The sequence below is a fragment of the Acromyrmex echinatior genome, chromosome 2 (genome assembly GCF_024713525.1).
Source record: "Acromyrmex echinatior isolate Ae372 chromosome 2, ASM2471352v2, whole genome shotgun sequence".
Classification (NCBI taxonomy): domain Eukaryota; kingdom Metazoa; phylum Arthropoda; class Insecta; order Hymenoptera; family Formicidae; genus Acromyrmex; species Acromyrmex echinatior.
Window position 1 is genome coordinate 12,342,850 of NC_141853.1, and position 18,318 is coordinate 12,361,167.

Consider the following 18,318-nt stretch of genomic DNA (forward strand, 5'->3'; position numbering starts at 1 on the left):
TTGTTGAACAGTTTTGACGTCTCTAATTTCAACGTCGAGTCATTTGTGAACGCTTTTAGCATTGGACTTCTATTCAATAAAATATCCATATTCAAATGAAGCTTTCCGTATAGGAAGAAAGATCTTATTTGAGCGACAAGTTTGGGCGTTTTCAAAGAGTTATTTGTATAATAAATTGGCAACGAACGAAAAAATCATTCATATTTTCATTGTTATTCTCGCGTTGGATGAATATTTACAAAGATAGGAGGCGAAATGGCATAGAATTTTAAATTATTGGAAAAAAATTCTTTGTGACGGTCTTTTGTCGTTTTAAGATCGAATCGCAAATACGTGTATAAGAGATTAGAGGAATAAAATATCATATTCAAATATCAATTTGGATGTAACTCTGGATTTTTTATAATTCTATTTTCGATGAAAAATAAATGAGTCTTGTAAAAGGTTTTTAAAGTTACGGTACTTCTTCATTGAGATCGTTGAATAATAGAAGTATTAATTCGAAATAACGCGTAACATTATATAATTCCATTATTATACAATCGTATATGTAAATATTTTTTAATATTTAATGTATCGAGAGAACTATGCTTTCATGTGCGAAATCCGTATGAATGGTGGTGTATTTTAATATTGCATGAGACGTTAATAATAACGCGTGTACAAAGGATCAACTGTTAGTCCATACAAAGTAAAATGAGAATCCAAAAATAAGTGACATTATTGGGTGGTGATGGTAGAGAATTCTTTGAGTATTCTCTCTCCGTTTGTATACCGGATATCATTCTGGGTTACGTTTTAGTTTGTGAAAAAGTGTTGTTCCGTTCGCTTCGCTTTTCGATCAAAACGAATTTTTCTTATTTCTTCATTCACATAATACTAATTACATCGCAGTGTAGATATATATAAGGCACTTTTTAAATACTAATAAAAAATTTTTACACAATTAAATATTTCACTAATCAAATATTTTTACACAATTATGATTAGCAGTCTTAATTGTCATTTCATTAGAATTGTACTTATAATACGCTACTCAACAAAATTAAAGAATCACTTGTTCCATCCTATAAAAATAGGCAAATTTCAAGATAATATAACTTTGTCAAAAATTATCATATCGAGATGTTTAAAAAAGTATTTTAAAGCTTGAAATCTCTACTTTTCTACTAGATGAGTAATTTGAAGTGAATAATACATTTTCTAGTTTTTTCTCTAAAAATTTCTCAAAATTTTGCCGCCGGTATTAGCATTACCCGTGGTGTACCACGGGGAAGTTACGCGGTCGGATTTACACCTCGTGTGTGTGCGCGCGCGCGCGTGCGTGAATTTTAAAATTAAGTTTTAATTGAGTTTTAATTGGATATTTTGCAATGAATCTGGCGAAATTCCACAGAATTTAATCTGGCGATTTATCGACATGCGGATACGCTATCAAGAAGTAATTTATCAAGAGATGATAATACTCAATTGACCTCTGTACGATTTATTTCATCGAATTATTCAACATTGAAGCAAAAAGGATTGTTGTGATGAAAACAAATCGTACGAAGCTTCATAAAAAAAGAAATTTTATGTAAAGATTCACTTATTCGAATCATGTAAACCGTATCTGTATACAATTTTTAATTCACGCCATGGAATTTCACAAATTTCGTAAAAATTTGTTTAATCTGATCTTATCATTTTCATTTATGTTTATGTAACTTCATAAAATATCATCAAGACCGATTTTTAAAGTACCGATCTAAAAAGTAAAGATTTCAAGCTTTAAAATGCTTTTTTAAACATCTCGATACGATGATTTTTGACAAAGTTACACTATCTTGAAATTTGCCTATTTTTGTAGGGAACAAGTAATCTTTTAACTTTGTAGAGTGTATCAATATTACATCAACAGAAAAATATGAAGCATGTAATAAATTTATTTTTACAATCTTGTGAAATATAATAATATAATATATAATCATATCTTGTGTATGTATACAGAAAATAATATAAAATATTATACATGTATATAATATTTTTTATATTATTATAATAATAAAACATTTATTTTGCTTTAAATGTCTAGATTAGATTGCTTTAATTTATATAGTATTGATATATATTAATGTTTTTGTTCCACATTGCAGCCGATGGCCCTTTAAGAACGAAAGCGAGGTCATGACGAAAACAATGACATACACGAGCTCGAATGCAACTAACGATTCTGATACCGAAAACTCCGAGTTAAATAAACATCTGATGACATCTTGGCTATCAGTTAGCGCGGACAACATTGTGATATCGATATTGCTGTTAGCACTGGCGGTAAAATTCATTTTCTTCGAGGACAGAAACGATGTTGTCAGACAACTAAGATTCAAAGAAGAAGAGGAAGAGGAAGAGGAGAAGGAGGAAGAGGACGAGGAAAAAGAGGAGGCGACAGTGGAGGAGAAAATGGAACTTCTTGGTTCCAATCTAAACGATATAGATACCACTATGAATATATGGTTACGAGAACGTTTCGGCGTAACGTTACCGACGATCCAAGAGCAGCCACCGGTCTTTCCTTTGTCTGGTGTGGGTGGATGGGGTGATGAGAGTGATGTGGAATACGCTGATAAGGAGATACAAACTGAATTAATAAATCGTGACGCGAGCGATTTCGGCGAAATTGATTCGTCGCTGAAGAAGTCTGAAGCTCCCAGAAGCGTGGAAGATTGTCTCGAGATATATAAGTCAGAGGTAAGAGAATAATAAGGTAGATTATAATTACATCATTACATATATATATATAATATAAATATTGTTATATGTAAGCTTGGAGCCAGTGCCCTGACGAATGAGGAGGTGATACAATTGGTGAAACATAAGAACATAGCTGCTTATCAATTAGAAAAAGCAGTAGGCAACATGGAGCGCGGTGTCGATATTAGGCGTCTCGTCGTGGGTGATGCTGGCAAGTTCACCGAAGAAATGATCGATTTGCCATATAAGCACTATGATTACAGCAAGGTACTCGGCGCCTGCTGTGAAAACGTAATCGGGTACGTACCGGTACCAGTTGGCATCGTTGGGCCATTGCTGATCGACGGTCAGCTGTATCATGTGCCGATGGCGACGACAGAGGGTTGCCTAGTGGCATCTACTAATCGCGGTAGCCGTGCACTTTTGAAATGTGGCGTGATCACTCGTGTAACGGCGGACGGAATGACCCGAGCGCCCGTGGTACAATTCCCAGATATTGTGCGTGCATGCGAGGCGATGTCATGGATAGAACAGCCACAGAATTTTGAAGAACTAAAGAACAGCTTTGATCAAACCAGTCGCTTCGCTCGTTTAAAAAAAATTCATCCACGCATAGCCGGTCGAGATTTGCATCTACGCTTTGTTGCCACAACCGGTGACGCTATGGGCATGAACATGTTATCGAAGGGGACAGAGAGATCTTTGCAGACATTACAAACTTATTTTCCAGATATGGAAATAATTTCCCTCAGTGGGAATCTCTGTACCGACAAGAAGCCCGCGGCTGTCAACTGGATTGAGGGGAGGGGTAAGAGTGTGGTGTGCGAAGCGATTATACCTGCGGATGTCGTTATGCGCGTACTGAAAACTTCAGTCCACGAACTTGTCGAACTCAATAACAAGAAGAATTTGACGGGTTCAGCCTTGGCAGGTAGTATAGGCGGCTTCAACGCGCACGCCGCCAATATCGTGACCGCAATTTTCATTGCTACTGGACAAGATCCCGCTCAGAATGTTAGCAGCAGTAATTGTTTAACGTTGATGGAACCGTGGGGAGTGGATGGCAAAGATCTGCGTATAACGTGCACAATGCCTAGCATAGAAGTCGGAACGGTAGGTGGTGGTACCGGTCTGCCTGCGCAAGGAGCATGCCTAGCGATGTTAGGGATCAAGGGTGCACATCCTACAGAACCCGGCCAGAACGCAAGAAAACTCTCTCGAATTGTTTGCGCCACCGTGCTTGCCGCAGAGCTATCATTGATGGCCGCATTGGCTTCCGGAGATTTGGTCAAGAGTCATTTGAGGCATAATAGGTACGTGACTTGAACGTCTGAATCTTGTTAAATTTATACAACTGAAATGAAAAGAATTGGATCAGTGTGTATGTTATTAGTAATATTATTAAAAATCTTTCTAGACAAAACTTTATTTTTTGAAGAGTTTAATAGTTAAAATAAAAAAAACCATAAAATATTAAAACGAATTAAAGATATTGATTTCCATTTAAATTTATAAAAGTTATGAAAAAATTTGTAAATTATACAATGCATATTAATTATATAATGTAAATTTAAGACAGTTTGTCGATAAGACTCAAATTATGAAACAATTATTAGTTATTATTAATAATTAAATATTTTTTCACAAGTAATGATTTGCACATTTCTCTTTTTGTTACAGATCATCTGTCCTAATTAGTAACTCGGTGCATACTATTCACGGTAGTACGGATGGCAACAAGCTAACTGTGCCAAAAATTTTGCCATTCTAAGACTTTTGTGCAGATTTTGCGTAAAAGCTTTAGTACATGGCAAACATATATTTTTATCATTTCTCTATAAAGCGGCCTGTTGTTTACATTTCGCACCTGCCTCATTAGTGTTCCAAAGAAACAATTAGTCAAGTATGCATGTTTCTGCTGCGATGAGATGTTGGTCGAATTCTATAATGTATATATTCCATCTGTAAATATGTATATGGAAGAAGTGTTTCGTTGGAGAAGTGTTCAACTGTCTCCTTCCCCCCTCCCCTCTCTGGTGATGTAAATAATAAACTTTTTTAATTGTTTTGAAATATCTATATTATATTAATCAGAGGATTTAATTCGTTCATAAACTGAATATCGAATTAAAAAAACGAACGCATGCAAATTTTAAGAAAATAAAGAAATAAAGATGAAACTAATCTGTATTATTTATTACAACATATAATTATAACATATAAATTGCATTATAATTTATGTTATAATGTATAAATAATAATTATGTAGTTGCATAACAAAGATTTCCTTTATTCGAAATTCTGTAAATAAGCGATACAATAGTGATAATATAATTTTAACTGATCAAAGTCTTATTAAGAATTAAACAACAATGGACAATAATAGATTACATAGATATTTTCAACGCGATCGTTTGGCGTTATCTGTTTATAAATTTTTTTCTCAGTTTTTTCTTCAGTAAGTATATGTCCATTTATTGTGTAAATAGAAAAATAAATTTCAGATCAAATGAAGTTTGCGTAAAAGAATTAAATAAAGCTTGTATTTCATGTTTACATGATACCACAAATTATTTTAGCATTGTCGTCTGCTGAACATTAAAATTTAATTCCCTTATCTTTAGACAAAGAAAATATATTATTTCATAACGTAAGTATAAAAAAATAGCAATCAAAATTTCCAATTTTATAATTATATATAAATTTTTTTATTTTTGTATACAGTAATTTTTTAATATTGGGTCATCTAAAAAGTATCCGCGGTACTTTGTCACAGATATATGTCCATCAACACACATCTAGTGACAAAAAACCGCGGATATTTTTTAGATGACCCAATATAAAAATGTTTTTAATGTAAATGAGATAAAAATATATTCATGTGTAATAGACTTAAAAAATTAATGAGAAAAATATGAGATATAATTAATAAATAGAGACATAATTAATAAAAAATAAAATTTATTTAAATCTAATTTTTTTAAAATATAAAAAAAGATGTATAAATCAAAATTACTATTGATCAATAAAGATCGAGAAATGCATCCAAATTTTCAAGAAGCAAAACATTTCAAAGATTCAAGGGAAAACTGTATTCTTTTTCATGTAAAGTAATATCAAATACACATTGATTCATAGTTTTGCGAATAATAGTCGGGCATTTTTTCACATTTTTTCATAGATTTCTTCATAACCGCACGTTGTGCAAGTATGTGTATACGTATCATCTTCTTCATTGTATGTGTCTTCTCCAAACTCGTGAACATGCGACGCTTTAGTCGTTTTATCATACAATGAACTTCTCACTTGCATTCGCAGCTGTTTGATCTTTGTTTCCATAGAATAAGATTTGGTTTAGCAAGAGAAGATATAATAAAATGACATATAAATTAAGATACCTTTTTATTGAATTTCTTTATTTTAGCTCCCTCTCGTTTTGTTTCGCGTGCTTCTTTTTCCTTCAACAGGTTTTCTTCCGAACCCCAAACTTCCAAAGCCCTCTGTTCTATCTGGAGATGCAGATATAACTTCATCTCACCCCAATTCACATTGTGAGGATTTTTTCGTACAATATACTTAAGCACCGGTTCTCGTCGATCGAGATCGCAATCCTTCAACAGGTATTCTTGTTTAGCTTCAGTTTTAGTAATTAAGGAGTGTTTTCCTTCTTTATCTCTAAAATAATATAAAACGATATAATATTCGTGACTTATTCTCAAAAGATATACGAAAAAGGAAATAGATATCGTACATAAGTGAAAATATTCACTTTAAATGCCGCTACTCTACCTGCATTTATCACAAACGGTCAGATCAAATGTTTGTAAAAGATACGAGTCTCTAAATTTCTGTTGACATTCCTCACATTCATTAAATTTACCGATATCTGGTGCTGGCTCGGTCCTAATCTTCAACTAAATAAATAAACATAAATGGAATATTATAGATATCATAAATGTAATATTATAGATATAATTATATACATATGTATACCATTTGCTGCTCTAATTCATCATTTTCTTCTATTAAGAAGCCTCCTCCGCTATCGATAACACGTTGCCCTTGAACTTTTAACATTCTCTCTTTTGTAGAACCATTATTTTCTCTATAGGCATATTAATAAGAATACTAGTAAAGAGATTCTAACTAAATTTTTAAATAAAAAATGTTTATTTTAAAACTGTCAAAGAATTGATTACTAATGCTGATTCTACAATAAGTTGCTAATTGGAAGTCATTCAATTAGTCTTCTTAATTGATGAAGTTGGTCAATCAGCATTAGTCATACAAGTTGGATAAATAAATTGGTCAACTTCACTGATAAAACTTGGAACCACCGATTCATTGTAGAATCAGCATAGAAGATGATTTTATTGCATTTTAAATACATTAATTGTGTATATGCTTAATATACCTTGCATATGGATGAGTTACAACCTTAGATTTTTTTAACAAGAGTGCTCTCTGACGATTTCTTTCAGCTCTCTCTTTGAGCTGCTTCTCTATCTCTGTGTTATTTCCACTCATGTTAGAATTATTTTCCACACTAGCCATTTCTTAATGAAAACATTGAATTCTTATGTCAATAACATATATGTATTTTTAAAGGATTATATCCTGAAAATAAGTAAATAATGTATAAACATATTTGTCAGTTATTTTTTTAAATTGTAAATATTCAAAGAATATTACGTATAAGAAGTTATTTCGGAATCTTGACTGTAAAATTATCTATAACAAAGAGGTTAATATGATGCCTAGATAAATTAAAGAAATCAAAATTTTTTATACTTTTAACAGATCATTAAAAGTCTCATATCGTTAATATTTGTTTGAAAGATTATATAATTAGAATTATAAGCAAAATTAGAATGTAAAAATGAAAAGTTGTATTCCATATAATAGCGAGGTTACTTACCAACACCGAGTTATCCATTTGAAGTTCTAAATTATACAATAATAATGACGTTAACCAAAAACTCAATTCGTAACAAGTTATAAATTATAACATAAACTGAGATAATTAGATCAGAAGAATTATTCACGGCAAAGTGAATTATTCAAATTATTTTATGTGATGCGTCCTGAATGTCCTGTTCGTTCAGCTGTTTTCTACACTTTCTACACTTCAATACAAGATACATACTGATACATACATATAGACAGAGGATAGCTTAATATTGTAAAAACGTATCCATGAATTAAATTGCAAAATTGAGAAAAAAGCTGCTAAGCTAAAAAATAAGAAATTTTTCGAAAAAGACCGCAACATGTTAATTTATAATATGCTCAAAATATATGTGTTAGTTTTTAATATAAATATTATAAACATTTAAATACTTGATTGGAATAAATCTTAAATTTTTTATCCAAATGTGTAATTTAGTATCATTACACACAAATAGAACATTTGAAAAAAATAAAGTAAGGAACAACAGATTTGATATCCAATATTCAAAATTATTAATAATTATCTTTTCGATAAACTAATTGTGTGTATGTTAATTATATTATTTTCTGATACCTTCAAATGTTCTGTTTTATTATTAAAAAATTTCTTTTAGTTAATAATTAAATTAATGATTCAACAAAGATTTATACAAATACACGCCACAAAATTAAGAACAAAATTATGTTTAAAAATATAATTTTATTAAAATTTGTTAAAATTTGTCGACTTAATCCTTCGACTGTTAAAACCGTATATTACAATGCCAATCGAAGCATCCTTATTCTATTATAACATAAAACAGAGAGAGTATTAATAATTTTCAGATTTACACATCAGAGTCCATATATACAAATGCAAAGACTCGTCGTACATATATATGTGATGTCAAGTAATCATTGTTGCATTATTGGTACTTCGAACATTCACGAACATGATTATTTATAAAACGCATGCTATATCATAGACTAGATAGATTGCTGTTAAACAGGTTACTGGGATGCGGCAGTTTGTAAGACATCGTTAGCAATGCATGCGAATAACTTCGAATTAAAGTCACGTGAAATAAAATCAGTGACAAATCGTAATACATTATATCTTCCAGCTTATTAAAAAAAAATACATAAAACACCATCGCTCTGATATTTTAAGATAGCAAAATAATTTCCAATAATTTAAATTATCTGCATAAAAAATTAATTGCATTCCTAATATTGTGTGATTTGAAACGTAATTAATTTCGGTCTGTTTTTTTGTCTGTTTCTGGTTTTCTTCATTCAAAAATAAATATATAATTACATCAGAAAAAGAGAAGAAAATAGGATGGAGAAATTAAAAGGAAAGAATTGGAAGAAAGTATTTTGTAGTAAAAAAAAATAGACCTTTTGTACACGACGCACGTTCAAATAATTGTACTTGTGTCATGAAAAAAAGATAATTGGCTTTCTCTTTATTCTCAAAGAGAAAGTAAAATCTCACAAACTTCCCCGTACTCCATGTATTATATGAAGTTTTCTGCATCAAAATATATCATCATTCTCAGAAAGAAGCCTCAAGATACGAAAAATACTTATTAGACCATCGACACTCGTCGCGATGATAAAATACCAATGAAGCTTTTGCTCTGAACACGTTGTGCTAGCAATGAATTGCACATGTAACACGCATGAATCGACTCGGTTGTTCCGAATTCTATTAGAAGAATGTTAAGACAGTTCCTTCAACTTTTTTTGCCATAAAATTTTCGATTCAGCAGATACAGGAGCAAGTTTACGTTAACCTTAGCTCTACCGAACATATCCATGCAAGATCTGCCCTCATACTGCAGTTCGAGAAGCTCTTGTATGCTAATATCAAGCTTCTCCAACTCAACACCCATGAATTTACAGCGTACGGCAAATACACCACTGTGCTCTGTTGGACTTATCTCGAAAATCACGTTTTTCATCTCCGTCGGACTCAATGCCTGATCAACCTCCATCAACACGCCCTTCTCCTGCAGCTTCCATGCGGAATACTTCACGGTCATCTTGGATCTCAATTTGCACTGCGTGTATGTATCCTTCTGCGTCATCCGATATGCACGGAGCGAACTCTTTCCACTGTGCAGATTTTGGAGACAACCCTTTATATATTCATTATAGAATCCGACTTGATCTTGATAGTATCGCGTCTTCTCATCTAATCGGTCCTTAGTCGCTCGTAGCGTCTGCAACTCCTTGTCTCTCGCAACGCGGTACTTGCTCTTGTTGCAAATATCTCTTGCTATTGCGGTTACGATCGTCTGATAACCATCCGCGCGACTGATCCATCCCTCGAGCTCCAGTTTATTCAGATACGCACGTAACTGCATTTTACAATCATTTATAGATGAACTTTCGCGAACTGTCGGCGATACGGACGAATAGTCGAACAATTTTACGCACATCGGAGAAGTTGTGGTTTCTAAAGACTCCACAAGGGTCGGCTTCTTTAAGAACGGAATAACCGACACGAGTAACTCCTTCGTCTTTACAAAGAGGTTGCTCAGATTCGTGTCGTCATTCCGTGGCACTTGAAATTTGTTGGTCAATACCAGGCACACCTCTTGCTTGCTGTATCGCGCCAAATTTGCATCATACGTCGCTTTAGATATCCCAAGCAATGATGCTACAGTCGGTGCTGGACCCAGATCATCCAATAAGTCATGTAGAGGATCAGATGGATCCAGTGCTATTTGATCCTCATAATTCAACATCAGAACATGCATCTCACATATTTCCTGTAAAGATATGCATATCTCCGGACTTTGTATCAACGTCGCCTCCGTGTATTCATGAATATCGAAGTGCTCCTCGAGATCCTCCACTTGGCAGCAATATCGGAAGAAGTCTTTAAACTTCTCATGACAAGCAATTATAAACGAATTTAAACATTCCAAATGCGGTGCCTCCTCGCCGAAACCTTTCTTTGAAGTAGAGAATTGCAGTACCTTGGCTATACTGGCCAGATTCTTCCTCTGGCAAGAAGACAATGTTCTGTCCACCGGCAATGTGACGATGTCGAATGTGTCCGGTGCCACGATTGCGGCGTTGATGAAGTGATAGTAAATCAAATTGCCGACCGCCTTCAAGAAATCTTTCTCGGGAGCATACGGAAACTTCTCTAGCAACGTGTTATATAGGACCTTTGAAACGTAGAGCATCCCATAAGGGATCAGATCGCGGGATTGTGTTATCCTATCAAGAAATTCAAGAGATATCTTCTTCAATTGATTTATCGCTCTTGTGAGCGACTCCTGTACTGGAATGTGTTTCAGCGCTTGTTCCTGAGACACCGCATGAGGCATATCCAAAGACTGGCCGCATTCCATTTCTAATTGATTCCGCCAAAGCTTGTATATGTCTACTGGATTTGTTTCTATGCACAAATCTTTTTCCTCCAAAACCTTTTCGATTAATGGACCTACGATCTGCTTTAATGCCGCTTGACCGTTGAATTGTTTCGCGTAATTGACCACCATCTCGCGAACCAAAGGCTTGCCGGTCAATACGTCGGAGGGCTGATGGCAATTGCACTTGATTTCTTCTCTCAACGCGCAACCAAATAGTTTCAGCAATAAATAGTCTTCTCGAGTGTTTGATCCGAAATTAAACAACGTCAAGATGATATTCTTCAGGAACAGCTTGTTTGATTTGTTGCTAGGGGGCAAATATAACAGCTTAGACAAATATTGCGGATTCGTCTGCAATGCGTAAAACAAATGCTGATAACCCTCCAACATCTTACGACCTTCCCTCGTTAATGATTTGAGACCTTTGTGTGTCATCGTAGCAATATCGTTTAAAGTGTTTTGATCCTTGCTCACGTTCTTCTCCTTCGCAAGAGTATCTAGACTTTTGCCATGCGCCACGACATCCTAGATAGAAATAAGAGATATTTTTTAGCAAAATTCAGAAATCTTCGTAAAAACGTTCAAACTTTAGAGATTATACCTGTAATGCTATTCTGTTCTGAATCAGTAATCCTATTTTGACGAACATACTATTTAACTGCTCCGATAGATTCTGATTATGCCTTATACATTGGACGACTTCGTGTTTTAATTTCTAAAACAGTCATAATATAGCAGAACTATAATATGCAAGAATAGAGTTGTGATGTGCAAATAATATAAAAGTTATCGTACTTGTAATTCCAGATCCTTGTCATAATCCTCGGCGCTAAAACCTAATACCGTTGAAAAATATCTGACAACAGGGAACGACGGTTTCTCTGAGTGCAATAAGGAGCGAAAGGCTTTCCTCGATGCTCGGCCACGCCATAGAGCTTGTATCTTAATTATTTTATCCTCCTATGTGATATAATAAACAAATGAAATTTCCTAGAAATCATTAAATGCAACTGTATTAAAATATTAAAAAATTCGAGCTTACATGTCTTTTATATCGACTTAATTTATCAATCTTGTCGTTTGCTCTTGCAATTAATAATTTGTTTTTACTTTGATGTAACAATATATTTTGTCTCTTTCTTTTTAACAATTTACGATATTGTTTTCGTTGCCTAACGCCTCTCCACCATGCTTGTATCATGATGATTTTTCTCAAATTATCGTCGAAATAAGCATATCTATCAGCAATCCTTTTACGTAACAAAAATCCTTTAATACAAGCTTGAAGATTAATAAACAATTTTTCATCATATATCATATAAACTTCTTCATGTTTCTCTGCTAAAATAGATTTAATTGTTTCCTACGAGCATACAAACAAAATTAACGATACGTATTGTTTATTAGGTATAAAACTTGAAAGAACACATACATACATTTATATCATCTATGGTGAGATGACAAGTTTTCGTAAAATCTATCGGACGCTCCCATGTATATCTTCCGCCTTTTAAATCCATATAAATTTTATTTCCTTTGTTAGTAGTATAGCAAACATATGGACAACTGTACATTTCGTGCTATGGTACAAATAAAATATTCGATATTTATACTAAGCATACATCTTATGTACTTAATAAAAATACTTTATATATACCTTCCATCTTTGTAATTGTCGCAATGCTAAAAAACATCTCTCTTGACATTCTTCAGTAAATCCATTAAATTTTTCAGATATACCGAGCGTTTCTAGGCAGTCGAGAGTATCTATCATATTATCATTCTCCACATAAGTGTTGATGTTACATAAAAATGCTATCACTGTAATACGTCGTAAATAAAAATTGTATATTTATTAAAATCAATTTTCTAATTCAATAAAGTCAATGAAAACGAAGAAAAACACATTGAGAACGTATGACCTACTTTCTTGCATTTCTTCGATCTCTGATGTCACTGCCTTCGCTATAGCTTTGACATCTTCCAGCCATAGTTCAGATCCGTCAAATTCTTTTTCAAATAAACGTTTCTTCAACAGCTTCAAATAAAACGATGCATCGTGTGGATATGTAGGTATATCAAACTTTGCGGTTATCATTTTTAAAGCTTTCATCATATTCTCATGATCATTCGCTGCTACGGCTCGATTAATTTGTTGCAAAACCTGTATAACTAATTAAACAAAATTAATTATATTAAATCAACATGTGATACATAAACGTAGTCATTGTATTTATGTAGCAGTTTTGTTATACCTTCAAAACCTTCGTCGCATTGTACGTTCACCAAATCAATGCATTCTTGAATATCGCTATAAGTTAATATAGAACATTCTTGGGACGCTCTTAACTTTGCTTGCCGAGCCGTTATTAATTCTCGAGCATACTTTACTTTATTAAATTCATCCAATCCCTATAATAATGATAATAATATGTTAAAAGTTTGCTTCAATGTCTATGGAAAAAGAATGGTTATTATACTTACAGCTAAACGTGCATTAGGATTCGACAGCGTTTCATACACGAAATCTGGATTTCCTGTGTCCACCGCTTTGGTAATAGCGGCAATAACAGATAAAACAGATATACAACCGATTATGTCATCATAAGTGATATTGGTCTATTAGAAAAAAAATCATCAGTATTATTAATTTAAAAAAACTCTAAGAAAATTTTAGCTTTTATTTCTAAGAAATTAATAAAATAAATATAGATATGTGATCTTACCCCAGATTCTATATGATCTTCCTTCATCTCCTGATAATACAATGGAACTGCAAATTCATCAATATAATGAGAGATTTCTAGAGACGGAGTTTGCAAGAGCTCATAAAATTTTTCTTTGTTCGCAGATTCTAAAGCCATATTCAAATGTTCGATAGTTTTCTCTCCTGTAACAAATAAAAATTTGTAATACATCTCTCTAAAATTTACTATAAAATAGTATACGTTAATTTAATAATGTTAACGTTTGCGACGTCGTTGTGCGTTCTCGTTTCCTTTGTTAATCGCATTCTGAAATATTTCTGTCCAATACTGAATGCTTTCAGATGGATATACATCATTCCACTCAAATTTATTCAATATTAGCATTAGTTGTTCTTTATAATCTTCAACATTCTCAGAATATATATTCTGTGGAATAATCATATGTAACGTTATGATCGAAATTTTAGTAAATAGTTATTACATTATACAAAAAAAAAAACTTTTTACTATACCTTGAAAGATAATGCTGGCACTTTCAAAGCAGCTATTATTTCTGTGTTGTCATATGATAAAGATGAAACAATGATTTCCAATGCACACGAGGCTAAAATATATATCTCGTCATAAATTAAACTGGATACAATTTTGTAATAATCGCCGAAATTTGACAGTATTTACCATTTACATAATTAATGTGTCCTTGTATTTCTGCTTGTGTTAATAACTCATCGTATTCATCTGCTACGTAACTATCATTAAGGGACTAAACATTATATAAATTATAAATTATATCAATTAAATTACCTAAATGTAAACATACAACACGAAATTATGTAAGCATCAAATACCTTGTTAAGTGCTGCCTCTGTTTTTGCAGTTTTAGCTTCCGACAATGCCTTCATGTATTTTTCTATATAAGCAATTTTAACATTATTTAATTGCATCTCTTTACTTCGAAGTTTTTGTAAAATTTTATCGTTGTCCTAAAAATATAAAATTATATTAGTATTACCATGCAAAATGTTTTGTAAACAAAATGGAACAAGTATACATTATCTATCACAGCTTGATTAATTGCGATCACGGAATCATGAAGAGTAGCTGTATCCATAGTAGCGCTGTTCGTCAATAAACCTCCTATTTTTTGAAAAGCAGGCATTTGATTGCCATGTTTTTGCAGTTCTTTAGTAACGATATCAATTTCTTGCTCTGAAAGAATGTAGGTATAAAAATAGTAGGTATAAATATCTCTATGTGATCCAAAATTAAGAAAGAGAAAGAAATAATATCCAAAATACATTTTAGTAATCATTCACATTCAATACTTCTGCATTTTCAAGATAATATAGTAGAACAAAAATACATACCAGAAAAATTTACTTTTCCATATAAATCTGGCATTGGTGGTGCTTTCCCATATTTAAATAAATGCTTGCTAAGAGCATGGATACAATATATCAGTCGCGGCATATTCTTTTTATCATATATGTCTGTTGTTTCTGGCAGAAATATCTGTAAAAAAAAATCAAATATTGTCAACTTATTTTAAAATTGTGCCAATATATTCTGCATAATTTTATATATATAAATTACAACATATTCTCGTACTGTAATAAAATTATTTTGTACATACCAGCGGTAGCTGCTCAGATTCCAAGCATTTCAGAAAATAATTTATATTGTCTGTATGACGAAATTGCAATCCAGCAGCTTTATATCTACGCTGTTCAGTATCGTAAATTTTATTTACTGGTAAAATATTGGGTGCCATAAAGTGACCGAGTTTAGCCAAGTACACTCCATTACGAAGATTCTCCTCCAACTCAATCGATGGAGGTAATGGCTCTCTTAAGCAAGCTTCCATCCATCTATAGAAGAAAGTAGATGATAATATTTTATTTACTTTTCTAATAAAATGTAAATTCTTTGTAAATATAAATACTTAATAAAATAAATAAATATGGCAGAACTTATTCATTATATATATGTATATTTACTTTTTAGCTTCTTCCAAATGACAGAGATAGAGATACGATAGTTCTCTTTTACGTTCCTCGTCCATATTTTCTGCAGATGTTCTCATGTCATCTAAAGTATATATATATAATATTTCTAAATATTTTAGAGCTCATGTAAGAAAGTACATATTTTGTCCATATCGAGGTATAGTATTTACAATACAGTACTCAAATTTTTTCATTAAAGTCAATACCACAAATATAATATTTTCCTATGTACAATATTTCAATCTTCACTGGTGAAAAAGTTTCACTGAAATTATTCCACGTTTTGGAACATTTCAGCGAAATTGCTGAAAATTTGCTGAAACTTCACTGAAAGTGAATTTTTCAGCTAACATACTGAAAAATCACTGAAATTCAATTGAATTTTTTTGAAATTCTTGCTGAAATTTGTCTGAAAATTTTGCTGAAATTTTTCTGAAACTTTGTCGAAAATGAACTTTTCAGCTAAAAATCACTGAAATTAAACTTAAATTTTTTAGAAATGCTGAAATTTTGTTGAAGTGTTCCAAAACATGAAATAATTTCAACAACATTTTTCTATCAAGGATTCTATTAATTTCAAACTCAATTCATATACGAGACTATATATTCATATACGCATGTGCAAAATTACAATTACGTGCGTAATTAAATTAATAAATTATCTACGATTTATTCAACAATAGTTTGACAAGATGAAGGAAATCTATGAGTCGTTAATAAAATATGTGTATGTACCCACAATTAATTAATATGATAAAATAATGTAAGTATCTTCACCTTTCCTATCTTTTGTCAAAATGCCAGTCACATTAACCATCGTGGGAGAGAACGTGAACACGGCTGTCACATAAAAAATTGAAAGCAACAGGTGAAAAACATCAGGTAATACCGATACGTTACACTCTTCCAAATTCAAATTTATTATCCTATGGCCCATGGTAAGATCAGTGTTGACAACGATAAAGAGCAAAAGTCACGACGCTATAGACGCTGTACGAGTATTTAAATGGAACGCGCTCGATTGGCATATTCCATTAGATCCTAAAATACAGACCAATCAGATGAAAGAGCTCACTGAGGCTCACTGAGCTCACTGTGTTCGCTATGGCAACACTTGTGAGCATCATTTATCTTTGTTTAATATTTACTAAATAACAAGGATGAAACTTAAAGCGTCATTTTTGTGAGCAACAAAACGAACACAACCTAAGCGCTCAGTGATTGGTTGTTATATTTAGGGGCTCGATTGTGTATATTGAAAATTAAAAAAGTGAGCAAAGATTACTAGGTATTGACCAATTAAATTATGAATATTCTAGTGTATTTGTTCACTTTTCAAGATATACACTCGACCCCCAGAAGCACGACCACTCACTAAGAGCTCATTGAGCTCTTGCATCTGATTGGCATATTCTATTAGATCTAAAAATATAGACCAAACAAATACAAGAGTTCATTGAGCCGGTCAGTAAGCGGTCATGCTTCTGGATGCACCTAGATTGGTTCACACTGAATCTAACGTGCGTCGTACAACACTCTGCAACCAAAACAGGGTTTTAATCATTTTTTTCCTAGAATAAAAAGTGAAAAGTGAAAAATTTTTCCATCATTGATTAATTTCAATTTTAACATCATTGATTGAAATTTTTACTTTTTACTTTCCATCCTAGGATAAAGTTTCATGATTGATATCGAGAAAGCAGGATTTTATTTCGTATCGATGATACGAAGCAAAATCCTATTTTCTGATTAGTTGCAGAGCGTCGTACGATGCACGTCAGATCCAATGTGAATTTAGCATAATCAGTTTTTATTCCAAGATCATTTTATAATGTCTTAAGATGCTATTACGGCACTCTGATTGGTTCATGACATCTTAAAGCCTTGTGTTCACGGTGCTAGAAATCGGTTCGAGACTTTGGAGAAAGAATTGATCGATCGCAATGGTCATTTGATTAAATTGTTTAAATGTGATTTGTTAAATTTTTCTCTGTCCAAGATTTCCGACCGATTTCTAACATCATGGATATTGAGCTTAGAGTTCTATGTGGCAAATTGCATCACGTGAATGCTCATGTCTAATCAAGACGGGATCACGTGATCAGATTTCTCCAATCTTTTCCATGCATATGGAGCTTTGATGCCCATACCCAATCAGAGGAGACGGGTCACGGTGATGCAGTTTGCCACTCTCTTCTTGTAAGGCTCTTTATTCCGATATATTCGATTTCTGATAGATTGAAATCGTTTATTCTTTATTCCTAATTCCTTATTAAGAAATTCTATTTATTTTGTGCAGGGCCTTAAGCAACTATTTTTAGTATACAGAAATAAATTTATCATTGGCTGCTAATCACTTAATCGCAATGATCAATCAGAACATTTAACACCAGTCACGCTTCTCTTATAAATTTAAGACTTTACCTCGCATCATCTCGCGTGAACATAAAGGCTTAAACACAACAGCACGATGAACAGGGAATAACAAGCTGTTCAATCAGTGCTTTGGGATATAATATCGAATTTAAATCGCACCAAAGCTCTAATTGG

At 32.7% G+C, this 18,318-nt stretch overlaps 3 protein-coding genes and 1 long non-coding RNA gene across 7 annotated transcripts in view; 2 read left to right on the plus strand and 2 right to left on the minus strand.

Moving 5' to 3' along the window:
* Positions 1-4,917, plus strand: part of Hmgcr (HMG coenzyme A reductase) — a 29,633-nt gene extending 24,716 nt beyond the window's left edge. For all 3 annotated transcript variants that reach the window (XM_011067255.2, XM_011067258.2, XM_011067256.2), the window contains exons 7-9: positions 2,136-2,730; positions 2,806-4,046; positions 4,414-4,917. In XM_011067255.2, coding sequence (XP_011065557.1) covers positions 2,136-2,730; positions 2,806-4,046; positions 4,414-4,504 — 1,927 coding nt within the window. In that variant the 3' untranslated portion in view covers positions 4,505-4,917. The remainder of the gene's footprint in view (positions 1-2,135; positions 2,731-2,805; positions 4,047-4,413) is intronic.
* Positions 4,918-5,677: 760 nt separating this feature from the next.
* Xpac (DNA repair protein complementing XP-A cells homolog Xpac) lies at positions 5,678-7,860 on the minus strand. 2 transcript variants are annotated; one of them, XM_087403398.1, is made up of 7 exons: positions 7,652-7,860; positions 7,426-7,464; positions 7,148-7,350; positions 6,727-6,838; positions 6,523-6,647; positions 6,132-6,408; positions 5,678-6,060 (listed from the first exon to the last, which is right to left on the minus strand). In XM_087403398.1, the coding sequence occupies exons 3-7, from the start codon at positions 7,285-7,287 to the stop codon at positions 5,899-5,901; spliced, it is 816 nt and encodes a 271-aa protein (XP_087259524.1). In that variant the 5' UTR covers positions 7,288-7,350; positions 7,426-7,464; positions 7,652-7,860; the 3' UTR covers positions 5,678-5,898. The 2 variants fall into 2 exon arrangements, with proteins under 2 accessions (XP_087259524.1, XP_011065561.1); XM_011067259.2 differs by lacking the exon at positions 7,426-7,464 and having other exon boundaries at positions 7,652-7,859.
* Positions 7,861-8,363: 503 nt separating this feature from the next.
* Positions 8,364-16,707, minus strand: LOC105152807 (ras GTPase-activating-like protein IQGAP1). Its single transcript, XM_087403388.1, has 19 exons — positions 16,546-16,707; positions 15,760-15,850; positions 15,396-15,630; positions 15,130-15,274; positions 14,814-14,971; positions 14,611-14,745; positions 14,441-14,525; positions 14,275-14,366; positions 14,023-14,188; positions 13,781-13,944; positions 13,539-13,673; positions 13,310-13,466; positions 12,981-13,226; positions 12,712-12,875; positions 12,491-12,634; positions 12,097-12,417; positions 11,850-12,014; positions 11,656-11,769; positions 8,364-11,579 (listed from the first exon to the last, which is right to left on the minus strand). Exons 1-19 carry the CDS (start codon positions 16,703-16,705, stop codon positions 9,402-9,404), a joined length of 5,055 nt encoding a protein of 1,684 aa, XP_087259514.1. The 5' UTR covers positions 16,706-16,707; the 3' UTR covers positions 8,364-9,401.
* On the plus strand, positions 9,600-12,101 carry LOC147910500 (uncharacterized). The gene is made up of 2 exons (XR_015544240.1): positions 9,600-9,734; positions 11,862-12,101. It is a non-coding gene; the product is annotated as an uncharacterized LOC147910500 (long non-coding RNA).
* Positions 16,708-18,318: the final 1,611 nt, after the last annotated feature.